General features: G+C 35.9%; 1 protein-coding gene across 1 annotated transcript in view; it reads left to right on the forward strand.

Moving 5' to 3' along the window:
- The window catches only part of ELP2 (elongator acetyltransferase complex subunit 2), a 38,064-nt gene that overhangs the window by 5,033 nt on the left and 20,558 nt on the right, over nucleotides 1–12,473 (forward strand). The window contains exons 5-9 of the mRNA XM_054058278.1: nucleotides 96–173; nucleotides 3,897–3,961; nucleotides 8,828–8,894; nucleotides 9,800–9,934; nucleotides 10,928–11,023. Coding sequence (XP_053914253.1) covers nucleotides 96–173; nucleotides 3,897–3,961; nucleotides 8,828–8,894; nucleotides 9,800–9,934; nucleotides 10,928–11,023 — 441 coding nt within the window. The remainder of the gene's footprint in view (nucleotides 1–95; nucleotides 174–3,896; nucleotides 3,962–8,827; nucleotides 8,895–9,799; nucleotides 9,935–10,927; nucleotides 11,024–12,473) is intronic.

Below are 12,473 nucleotides of genomic sequence, written 5' to 3' on the forward strand. Positions count from 1 at the left end.
GGAAATTTTAACTAGGTAATGACAGGAGAAAATGGTAGTGCGTGACTGTAATACTACAGTGAATGAAATCAACACTGTCTGCTCTTGTTTTCCAGCTAAATGCACTGAAATTCTGCAGTTTGGAAATGGATTTGTTATGGATGTCTCCTTATCCTTCTTGCCTCGCAGCAGTGGTAAGTACAGCTGCACATCTTGAATTTCAATGCAGGAAAAGCAGAATCTAAGAAATCCCACAAACAGATTTTCATTTGACTGACTCCAGACCATTGTGCCATGTTTTTTGGGTTTTGTGGAATCAGCCGAAGCTGCTGCTTGTATCTGAAGATTTTCAGTAAGCAATTAGAAAAATGCAGGCAGATTACAAAATGATGCTCAAATGAGGTTCTTTAGTTGAACTCTGAGACAGAGAGCTTAAAAACAGGGTAACAGGGCTGTAAGTAGATGGGATAGGATGATGCTCTTCATTTCACCCACCCTTTGTGGTGCTGCTGCTCATGTTTGTTCAGATTGAAGGGTGAGATCTAGAAAATTAACCTGCAGGCCTGCATCGAAAATTAAGGATCAATGAGCAGTGTTTATCAGCTGTTCTGTCTTAAATGTGCTGAAGAAGTTTAACCTGACTGTTCAGTATTGTTTATATAGTTTTCTATTAACATAAATGTTCGGATTTTGTAGCCTGTCACAGACATATTTCTCTGTTGCAAATCTGTAGAAGATTTATTTATAACAACACATCCCGTAGTGCAATACAGGCCAGATAAATATGTTGAGTTAGGTGTGTGTATCATTAGAGCCTTTCACCTGTGTTGGAGGCTCCTGAGTGAATAAGTACTGAAGTTTCTTACTATATCTGGAGTTTTCAGATATTCGCTGCATGCGTTACATGCTGATGTGTTGTTTGATTGTATGCCTCCAGAACAGTTATACAGAAATGTGTTTTATTCTTTGGCTTGTGGTGATTCTCGGAGATATGAAAGCTCTGTCAAGGTGCATTGTTCCATTTGGAAATGCTAATGTCTGTTTCCAGAGCGTGTCTGATAAGAAAAGCAGTATCTGCACCTCTAGAGGACTTTAAACCTCTCTTTTTCTGTTTTTCATATAAATATACTAATAGGTGGTTATTGAGATGAAGTTAAAAGACTTAAGGATAAATTAAAATCATTACCTCCAGTGTGAATTTTTGTTAGAAGTGAAGTGTCTGTGGTACCAGTTTAATGAATGTAAAATTTGTATTACAAAACAATAGCTTATTTCTTCGTTTATGATACTGTACAGGTAAGAAGTTCTCACCATAACACTCTAGAGCATCCATTTAACGTTGAAATCATGTTGTATATGAGAGAAGTGACCGTTCTTTTTGGAAGAACCATAAGTGAAGGTTATCATACTAATTCTTAAAACCAGTAATAGGTGTTTAATAGAGCATAGCCACGTTCTATGTATTCTCCCTAAACCTGACATAGTAGTCCATACAACTGAATTGGTTTTGTTCAGGGGAGTATGTTAATTACAATTTATTATTAAAAATCTCACAACTGATCATTTTGTCAGAAACATTAATCTGTAATGGCAATTTCGAATATTAATGATTTTCAGGGAAAAATGATCTATGATAACTTTAGGAGTTGCTCTGAAGTCTTTACGAAGGCTTTGTTGGCTTCTGTATTAAGATTTAAAGAAGGTTTTCTGTTGAGAAGAATCTGCGGTTCTTGAGTCAGGGTTTAAGTGCAAAATTATTTTTCTGAAAGTTGTAAACTATTCTCCTGAACTAGAAGCATTTACAGTTACCTCTAATTTCACCAAGCAAATAGATTTAAAGCTTGCACTGAAAATTGATTCATATGTAATGGATACTTTAACTTTCAAAAGACACTCAAGCTCATGATGCCTAGTACTTCAACTGATTGTTCTTGAAAATAAACATTTTAGGGTTTTTTGTTTTTAAGAAGAACCATTTTTGTGAAGAAGTCAAATGGGAAAAGCCAATAGACTGCTCATAAAAAACTGAACAATCATTTGTAGCTGGAGTATAGCTTAAGCAATTTACTGGCACCCTCTTAGTTAAGGAGTTTCTTTATAGTTTTTGAGACTTGAAGAAAAGCTTCATACTGTTTTGTTTGGCTGGTTGCTTTTTGCCTGGGAAATCTCTGCATCTAAAATGCGTGGGATTAGGTTCACTATTTTATAGATCTTGCTCAGCTCTTTTGCGTGTACTGTGATTCTTCCTGGCACCTGCATAGTTATTGTGCTGTAGCTTGGCCTCTGATAATTATGAATTGTCTCCTCTGAACTGAATTACAACAGGTGAAAAAAAGAGGGAATGAACTTGAAAAAGCTTTGGTGGTCACGCTGGAACTCTTGCAATAGCACCACAGTTTCCAGTTAAGTTTTTGTACTTCATTTGCAGGATTTTATCTCATTCACAGCCAAATTAGAGTACTCAAGAGCATTTGTGTGAAAAACTATATACTAGTCTGGTTTTGTCAGTTACATACCTCTTGATAGAACTTGCTTGAGTGAAAGCTTTTACATTTATCTGATATAACAGCTGGATTAGAATTCTTGTCTTGTTTGTATTAGTCAAACTTGTATTCCATTGAATAAGTATGTAATTATGGTAATGGGTCATAAAATATATTTTCCTAGAAGAGGATGGTACAGGTTCCAAGAACATACGTGGCATCGTATTTTGTGGAAAAAACACCCCTTACACTTGCCCAGTTTCCATGGTCCTGAAGACCAGCACTCTTTTTAAAAGAGCTCATTATCTCTGGTCTAAAGTAGCCCTTTTTGGCCCCATGTAATACAAGGAGCAAGTGAAATATGATTTAGAGGTTGGAGAGAAGCTGCAGATGGAGGTGTGAGAATGTGAAATGTGCCTTAGAAGTGTGAGAGGACCAGCAGATATCTAGAAACACATTTGGTACAGGCAAAAAGAGGAAATTGGCATACAGCATTAACTTACTATGGATATTCAAGTTGATTTTTTGGTCTATTCATAATAAAGATAATTATATCTTTTTAAAGGGATGACAGTTATTTTTAAACTAAGTACTTGATTTTAGTAAGATTTAGTGTTTTGTATTCTGCCTAGACTTGAGAAATGTGAATGTCTAGCCTTGATAACTTATTTCTTCTGCTGTTTCAGTGCCTAGCAGTACTACTTCATCCTGTGATCCCAAAAGAGTGGAGTAGGGGCTAACTACTTTTCCCCATCATCGTTTGTGGGGGAGATGAACTAATACACTGCCTAACTTCTCTTGTGCTCCCCTCAGGCATATATTTGTCTGGCTTTTTTCAATAGACTTGTTTCTTGTGCACTTTCTAGATAGCTCATAGAAGTAAACTACGAAAGACTTGAGTAGGTGTGTAATGTTAATTTCTTTCATGTCCTTGTGTATAATGAGTGGTGGTCTGTCTTCCTATTTCTTGTGTAATAATTATGCTACCTACATCTGTGACTTATTTTAGTTGATTTAAGACTTGAACTGTATCATTTCTGAGTAATTTTGTTTTGCTGCTTGCTCCTTTTGTATTCAGAGCAAACGCCTGTAGATATCAGTAAAGGAAATATAATTAATTAAAAATCTCTACTATCTGAACTTCCTACAGATATGTGAGCTTGAAGGAAACTACTCTTTTGCATCTTAAGTATTTGTAGGTACTATTTACATGCCAAAATGACTTGTGAGTTTTGTGTTCTTGAAATACCGGTTATTGCAAACAGTATTAGGTGCCTAATTTAGAAAACACAAAAAAGTTGTGTCATGCTCGCTTATTTGTATTATTATGTTTATTGATACTATATTGTGTTTTGTTATTTATATAATTTTTCATATTCTAGAGTATTAGATTTTTTAGCTTGAGTAATGAAGATTTTTTTTTTCCCTTTCCAGTACCAATACTGGCTTGTGGTGGTGATGACTGCAAAATACATTTGTTTATACAGCAGAATGGCCAGGTAATTACAGTTTTTGTCTCTTGCTCAGAACATTACTAAGTTCTGCTGCTTTTCTTTCCATATGCACTGCTGATTTCTTTGAGGTTCTTCAATAACTATCTGTCTAGGTAGACATCACATACAACTACCTCTGTTCAAATAGTTAATCCATTAGGATTAACTAATAGGTAATGATGAAATGCACATACAGAATGTTGAAGTTGGATTCAGTTCATAAGTGCTAGTTCTTCTTAGTTTTTCCCTGTGTGAAAGTAGCCTGTGTTTCTATAAACATTGACATAAAACAGCTGCAACTGTCCTTTACTGAGTATCCATGTATTGAATTGTCCATATGGAAATGATGTTACTTTAAAGTCTATAAATGGAATTGTATGTTTGTTGTTGAGTGTGCCCTTTGTGTTGAGTGCTTCTGAATGTTGAAATAAATATTTGAAGGAGTGCCTGATCTTCTAAAAAGCATGCACGTTTTTCATGTATTATTTGGAAGCTGTAGCTAGCTTTATTTTTTCATACAGTTCAGTGTTCTTTTGGAGTGCTACAAATATGTTCTGTCCTCTCTTGCATCTATTCAGAAGTTTTGATAGACTCTAAAGCATGTGCTGAATGACTGCTTTCCGAAATGGAAGTCAGTGTCTCTTCTTTCTCTCTACTACTCTCTTAAAAAAAAAACCTCAATCCACAAACACAGTGCGCCAATGAACCTACCATTCAGAAAATCCTGTTGAAACCAACATATGTAGGAACCACTTTTCTGGATTTGTTCAGGCATGGTTCCTTTAGAGATTGAAGAAGAGAGACTCCTTTTTGCGTTCTGAGGCACAGAAAAGCTACTTTATAGAGAGTTTTGCCTGTTCACACTGCAACATATAAGAGTAAGGTTTCTTATTTTTTTTTTGTCATCCATTTGCTTCACCCTTTATCTACTATGTTTGTTAATTTCTTGACCACTAAGCAGGAAGGAAAGGTTGCTTTCCTAACTGTGTTGGGTGTTTTTTCTTCCTACGTAGCTCAAGAGTTAAAACAATTTAATGACATTCTCTGGGAATTAGCAATGGCAGAATGCCATTCATGATTTGTAGTGTGCTAAAGAGACTTTTATGTCAGGGGTTGTGCAATTGTGGAGATTTTTCTCATTCAAAATCTGGGGCTTGTTTTCTTGTATGGTTCAGATTAACAAATAATATACAGTTTGAATGCCAAAAGTGTTCAGAGATTATAACTTTTCTTGCCAATTGTTGACCAAACTTTTGAATACAATAGCTGTCTTAGCTGTTGTTAAATAAAGTCAGTCCATGGAGGATAAAGTAAAGTCATTGGAATAGACAGGCTCCATCTTCAGCTTCACAAGCAAGTTCACGCTTGTCTTTTTGGGAGGTAGGCAACTTTAATCTTACAAGGGGTGAGGAATGTTCTGTTATTTTACATGTGTTATTTTTCACACATTTCCCTTCAATTTTAGGAAGCATTTTCACCAGCTGTCCTAGTGGAGTTGGGGGTTGTTCACTCTTTCTGTTTTTTAAATGAGATGGGACTTCTGGTTGGTGTCTAACTTAACTTCCTGAAACATCTCTTTTTAACTAAGTAAACTGTACAGATTTCGAAAAGAAGAGCCCAAATTTGATTCCCTGTGGAGTAAAAGTGTCTGCGTAATGCATTACAGGTGTTAACAGAATGAAAACTTCCTTGTGAGCCTTCTGCCTTAAATTCCTTCGTAGTTGCTAAAGTGAAGTACTCCTCTTTAGTCAGGTTCTTTCAGATCTGCTGGCACCTTTTAATGGCCTCTGTAGCTCTCCTTTTAGAGATATTTGAAGGCAATATTAGTGCTGGCCTGTCATTTTTCACAAAAATTTAGTGTAGAAGTGTGATAGAATCTATACTTCTGCATCCTTCTCTAATTGGTGTGGACCTGTAACTCTGTTCTGTTAGTTGTGACTCTTGGAAACCTCTTCCTTGAGTTAACATCCTAAAAAAAACCCCAGAACATATGAAACCTAGGGTAGAATGTAATTTCATAACAGGACATTCTAATGAAACTTTGAGGGTACTCTTATACTCGGAGGGAAGATAAGGCATCTGAGTTAGCTGATAAAGGCTGCCTTTTGGTAAACTCATTAATTTTACAGTTGAAATGTATTTATTCATGAAAGCTGCTTGGTTTTTGAAATTGACTGGGCAGGCTTCAAATCCTCTAAGAATCTCTACCCAGAGATCCCATACTGTGTTAAGCAATAGACAGAAAATGATCTCTTTGCTTTTCTGAGTTCTTGAAAGAGGGTATTGATTTATAAAAGTACCCAGGGAAAAATCTTTCAGAAACCATTATATGTCTTCCTGCTTGAGATATTATAGGCCTATGGAGGGAAAGTAAGTATACTGGAAGATCAAATAGAGCTCTAAAAGAAAACATCTCTATGTTGAGCTTGGTTTCTGTGAGAAGATTTTGCTGTGCATATTTGAGTGCTTCCCCCAAATAATTTGGTCTAATTGAAAAGTGGAATAAGAGACACAAGTATAAATTGGGGCTCTTTCTACTTCTACAAGACTGAAGAGCTGGGTAGAGGAGGATGTCGCGTCTGTTGTCCAGTGGAGAAAAACTGAGAAGATTTGGACCTCTGTTACCTTACATGGCAGTTACCAAATTTCCAAACGCTGCTACCAGCCTAGTCCTGAAGGACATAGACCCAAAGTGTGGGCAGAGTTAGTTGTATAGTGTGTGCTAGATGTGTCCACAGACAACCAGGCTTCGTTATTTCTGCTGACTATGGAACAGCTTTATTATTTGCCTAAAGGGAAGAGAGCAGATTGCTGCTACATAAAAATGTTTAGAGATTAGTTAAGAGGCATGGGAAAACCTGCTAAATAGGCGACTCAGACAGTGAGTTTTTGTTAGATTAAGCTGTTGATACTATAACTCCCAATATTCTTCTGTATCCAGTAGGGATCAAGGGGAAAACTGAAATGGAGAAAGCTGAGACTGTAGAAACAAAATCTACAGAAAATGAGAAGAGTTGCAGCTCAAAATACTTGCAAATATAGCGTAGACAATAAATCTTTGACTAAAATAATTTCAAAATTATGACTGTGTTTGCCTGCAAAAAGCTTTAAATCAATTGCAGTTCTAGAACAGAATATTCTAAAGAAACCAAATGTCTGATACTAAGAGACACAGATTTCAAAGAAAACAGCAAAAGAATACAAAAAAAAAACAAGCAAAGGGCATAATAGCAACTCCTTGCTCAGTTTCAGTGGACCTTTTTTTCTTTTTAATGGGAAACAATATTTTGAAAATTTTGAGTGAGTGCACTAAAGAACTGCATGCTTAACTTAAGGCTACGTAGTGCCTAGAAGCCTGTTTAGGAAGTGAATTAGAAACCTGGGGTGGTGTTAAAAAACTCAAAGTAATTAGTTTTACTCTCTTTAAAGGGAAAACAAACGTCTACTTTTCTTAATGATTCTCTTTGATGTAAGAAGATGAGGATAATTGTTTTTAAACAAAACACACAGCACCTTGAAATTAAACGTTGTTAGATGTCTGTTTAGATTAATGTCAAGGTCAAGTTTCAGGAGATATGCACTCTGTTCAATATAAAAGGAACCATAAAAGAATAATGTTAGCAACAGTTCAGCCTGAACCAGTTTTACTAGCTAAGCTCAGTGAATGTAAAATACAGAGCATTATGTCATTATATAAATCAATTAATAATATTTTTTTATCTATTATCTGAAAGGTGAATTGCTGAAAAGGTTTTCCTGATGTATTGCCATAAACACGTAGCCTTCAGAAGAACCTCTGGTCACTGCTTTATCTTGCTTCTTGCCTTTATTTACACATAATCAGTTGGATAAACATCTCCCTGGAATGCCATAGCTAGAAGTGCCAGTGAGTGCAGAAGTGACAAGCCGAGATGAGGCTTAGGTGGCTGTGAGAATGCATTCTTAATCAAGACCAGAACTTTCTTATTTAGAAGTTTCTGTTAAGCTGTTCTGGTCTTGTACCTTGTGTACAGATTGTTGTGTAACATTAAGGATGCAAATGTACAGTGAGGATAGGCTGAGTAATGTTTTTTGATGGGAAGGTGGTTTTGTGGAATACCCTGGAAAACATGGACCAAAGAGAAGGAGAATGGATTTCAGAGTATGTTTGATTAGCTGCAAAGTTTTTTTGATTAGTTACCATTGCTGACTATCTTCTCTGAAGCTGAAGACAGAGTTTTTGAGATCCTTTCTTACTGTGTTGCTCTTTTTATTTCTTTTTAATTATTTTTTATTACATTTAGGGAAAGAGAACTCGTTTGCAGTCTTGTGCTGAGAGCAAAGACTGTCACCTAATCTTAACTGTTAGTGGGCCTAGGTAAGGGATTTAGCAGAGTAGAATGTAAGACACAGTGCGTCAGGTACTCATTTGTACTAAGCTACACCAACATTTTAATTGTGATGGTTATTTCAGACATTTTAAGTCAACTTGGGATCAAAAAATGTCATAGAAGTAGAGTTTTTTCTGGGCAAATAAAAATATAAATTATTTAAATGTTATACCACTATAAGCCTGATGAACTTGAAAAATGTTCATCTATATCATAAAGAGATTGTAGCCTCTTGAAGGTGAGCACCTTAAATTCTTATTCTTTCTGGCTCATGTATGGGTAGTGCTATGATGTGGCACATGTTTACCCAATGGTAGCAAAACAAGAAAGACCTATGTGGACTCTATCAGTAGATAAATTACAATCCTTAGTAGGAGTTTATTTTTCAAATTTCAAATAATAGAAGCTGTAAACATAAAAGATTTGAAAATCCAAAGCTAATTGCTCAGATCTGTGTGGTAATTAAATACATTTCTATGATGTAACAGGAATTTTTATTCAGTTTCAGAAAACATTGATACTCTCCGGCCATGAAGATTGGATAAGAGGCATTGAATGGGCAGTCTGTGGTCAGTATGAAGTATGAATAAAGTGGAATACTGGTTTAAAGACAGTACTACTGTTTTGTCCCTCCAGCAGATGATTTTAATGTACTGTAGTGCCTGAGCTCTTGGAGTTGTGTTACCATCTCAGAAAAAAAAAAATCACAAATATTAAAAATCAAGACAGAGCTTTGTGTCCTATTAAATTATTTGAATTGTTGAACCTGTACTACAATTACGGTTTTAGTTATCAAAGTTATGGGTATAGTAGGATTGATACAGAGCACTCATCTTGTGCTTACATCTCTCATTTTGTCTTGCTTTCTTCAAGTATGTTTACCTGACTAGTAGCTAAATGCAAACAAATAGGACTTGTAGCAACTTGTCCTTTTCAATATGCAAGCATCTGTATCTGAGTGAGGAAGAGTTGGCTGCTTTTTTAAAAGGGAGAAAGTAGAGGGAAATAATTTTGTCTTGTCTTTCTCCCTTCTCCCCCCTTTTTGTAAGGAGAATCTATTCAGCTGTTAACTAATCAAACAGTTCTTGCAATCGCAAAAATAAAATAGAAGGAATTGGAGGACACTACAATCCTTAAAGAAGTAAAGTTACTGAAGAGTATTGAGGCTTTCAGAATTTTGAGGGTGAAGTCGATAGGTAGTAAGGAAGTATATGTACAATATATACAGTATTTACCATGTTTTATAAGCGGAAAAATGTCTGTAGTCAGCATGTTCTAAACTAATGGAGAGTTTGAAATGGGAGAGTTAAGTTGATGATGAAATAAAACAGCAGTTCATGATGCTGTGTACAATAGGAAAAAGCAGGATAATGTTTTTTTCCTGCAGTACATGTTTGGAAAGCTGGTGAGTTAATCACGACAGGGATTGCAATGAAAATGCAAATGAAAACTTTTTTTTTTTTAAACCACATAGATGAAGACCTTTTCTTAGCAAGCTGTGCTCAGGATTGTTTGATAAGAATTTGGAAGGTGTGCACAAAATCAAAGCAACTTTCAGAAACCGAGGACGATTCCATAAAATTGAAAGAGAATGTTTTTACTGTCAAAGGTAGGTAACAGTTTAAAATTTCCTTGCACAACATTTCAATTTTTAATCTGTTTGTGGTTTCATGGTGGCTAACAAGGTGGTTACCATCTAATTTGTTTCGTTCCTTGTAGTAAAAGGATTTGAGACCAGTTTGACTGTGTTATTTGTATTCAGCTGTTAGAAAAAGTGGAGTTATTGTTTTAAAGCTGTGAGCATGTAAAGTTAATGATGTATTACAAAAAATGGTAAAGCAGTGAGAGCGCTTAATATCAACATGCATTGTTACACATATTCCAAATGCAGCACATAGTCAAGGAAATACATTTGTTCGTGGGAGGTAAGCTGTCGTGCAGTCCTCCTCCGTTTTAATAACGTACCTTTAATTCTCTTTTGAATTCAATGTGTTGAGAGGTGCTACAATTACTTAAACCTATGGAAAATACTGGATGTAACAGGCAAATGTGCACAGAAGTTTGTGCATACTTACCTGTTACATCCAGTATTTTTCTTTGTAATTATTTAATGTACTGTTTGAGTATTGTAACATCAGAGGCTCATGGTGCTGACATTGTAGGGTGAATTATTAGGCAACTTAAGTAATATAATGAAGTTTGTATAATGTTTTGTGTAAAAAGTGCACATTCTGCTTGCTGCAAATCCTGATTCATTGTTTGAAGTGTCTTAGTGCTCGTATTTACAGTCATTTGAAGGTGCAAATGTGCTTAAGTTGAGTATGGGTAGAGTCAATGTCTAAGAGTTTATTTGAAAATTGCTTTAGAGTTCTCCAGGGATTCTGTGACATAACTCTGAGACAAGAGGCTGCCCTCATAGTACCAATCTGCTCCTTGAGGCATGTGGCAAAGTAGATTTTCAAGGAGCTATTCAGCATCAATAGGCTGCTGAGATATTGGTAGATGATGAAAGCAGTTGATTTCTTTTCGCTGAAGATCTCATGAATGACCTGCTCTGTCTTGGCTTTTAGAAAGAAATGTGCTTTTCTCTGATTTGTGGTAGATACTGACACAACATATGCAATTACATTGGAGTCTGTGTTGGCTGGTCATGAAAACTGGGTGTATGCAGTTCACTGGCAAACTTCATTTTCCAAAGGTAAAAAGATAACAAGCACGTAGCAGTTATGTTAAGTGTTGTATACATATAATCACATGTCTTTGTGTTGTTTGCATGTTCACTTGTCACTGTGGACTGTGAAAATGTTTAAATTCTGTGAACGATGTTTTATGAGTAAATGGATGTTTTGGCTGAATGTGCCACAGTAGCACATCTTGTGGCTCAGGCTCTGTCAGTTATTGTGTATTGCATGATACTTTCTCTTCCTTGTGTTTTGTTTAATGAATGAAATAAAATAATTGAGCTGTGCTAGCTTTATTGTAACAGATTTGCAATTTGTGGAATAAGAATTAGTTTAATTAATTAGAATGGATTAATAGTGATAATGTTTTTCCTTGATACTTATACTGGAAATGTCGGTTCTTTGGAAGGTCAGCGTTAACTCAAGAGCATTCATTCCTTTTCTTGGACTAGAAAGGAATAAATAGCAACGTTCAGAAGATTAATATTCAGTCATCCATGCATTAAAATAACATGCCAGGAACTAAGGCCTTGAGTCTCATTTTCCTCTAGCTAGCTTTTAGCTTTAAGGGATTAATGCAGGCTCTAATTAAAAAAGAAATGTTATTTACAGTTTAATTTTGTATCTTGCCATAGTCTTTTAGTTTCTTTTTAAATCCTTAAATTCTAACGGCCTTTTTTGTGCTACTGATTTGCTGGTCTGTGTCTGCTTCAAGTGTAAGGGAAGTAGGTTCTTGATCTGGCATAGTTGCCCCATCAGAATGCCCTTGTGTACTTGTATTGGCAGAGGTGCCTTTTTTGTGAGACGTTTTGGAGTTATCAGTGACAGGTGACTTCACCAGAACAAAGCACAGTTTTTTTCCCAGTGTATATGTAACAGTTGAACAGTAAAGTGGAATTAGAATGTCAAGATACTTGTAGTGAAAGAAACAGGACTTGCTTTAGAAGTATTGGCTTAGTCATCTGTTTTTTCCCTTTTTTTTTTTATTAACACCAACAGAAGAATTTGCCAGTTAAAGCAAGGTTTAGGCAAAATATAGTCATGCACGTCTTGCACTGCAGTCTGAAAAACTGTCCTGTTAGACCATAAAGTTTTCCAGATGTTTTGCCTGTATGCAGAGGCATGATGTAGCTGCTTGTGTTCTGTTGTCTTTAGGTTCCCCAAAATAGATTTTCTTCAGTAGAGGCAAACTGATCTGAGACAGACATTTTCAATGCAGAAGCTTTGTTGTGAGATCAGATACTACCCCAAGAGATGCTCACCAATGCTTCTGTTCTCAAGAAAGATTTCTCAGCAGTTCTAGGGATTTCCTAGGGAATGATGAAGCAGTAATCTCTTCCCTGTTGTGTGTTGGGTGGTTGGTTGGAGCATTTCACTGCATTTTGGGAAGCAGTCCATACTGCTGTATGTATTACAAGATACTAGAGTTTATTACAGTCTGTAGAGAATAGAAGTTAATTTGGAAAA

Source organism: Cuculus canorus, chromosome 2, assembly GCF_017976375.1.
Source record: "Cuculus canorus isolate bCucCan1 chromosome 2, bCucCan1.pri, whole genome shotgun sequence".
Lineage (NCBI taxonomy): Eukaryota > Metazoa > Chordata > Aves > Cuculiformes > Cuculidae > Cuculus > Cuculus canorus.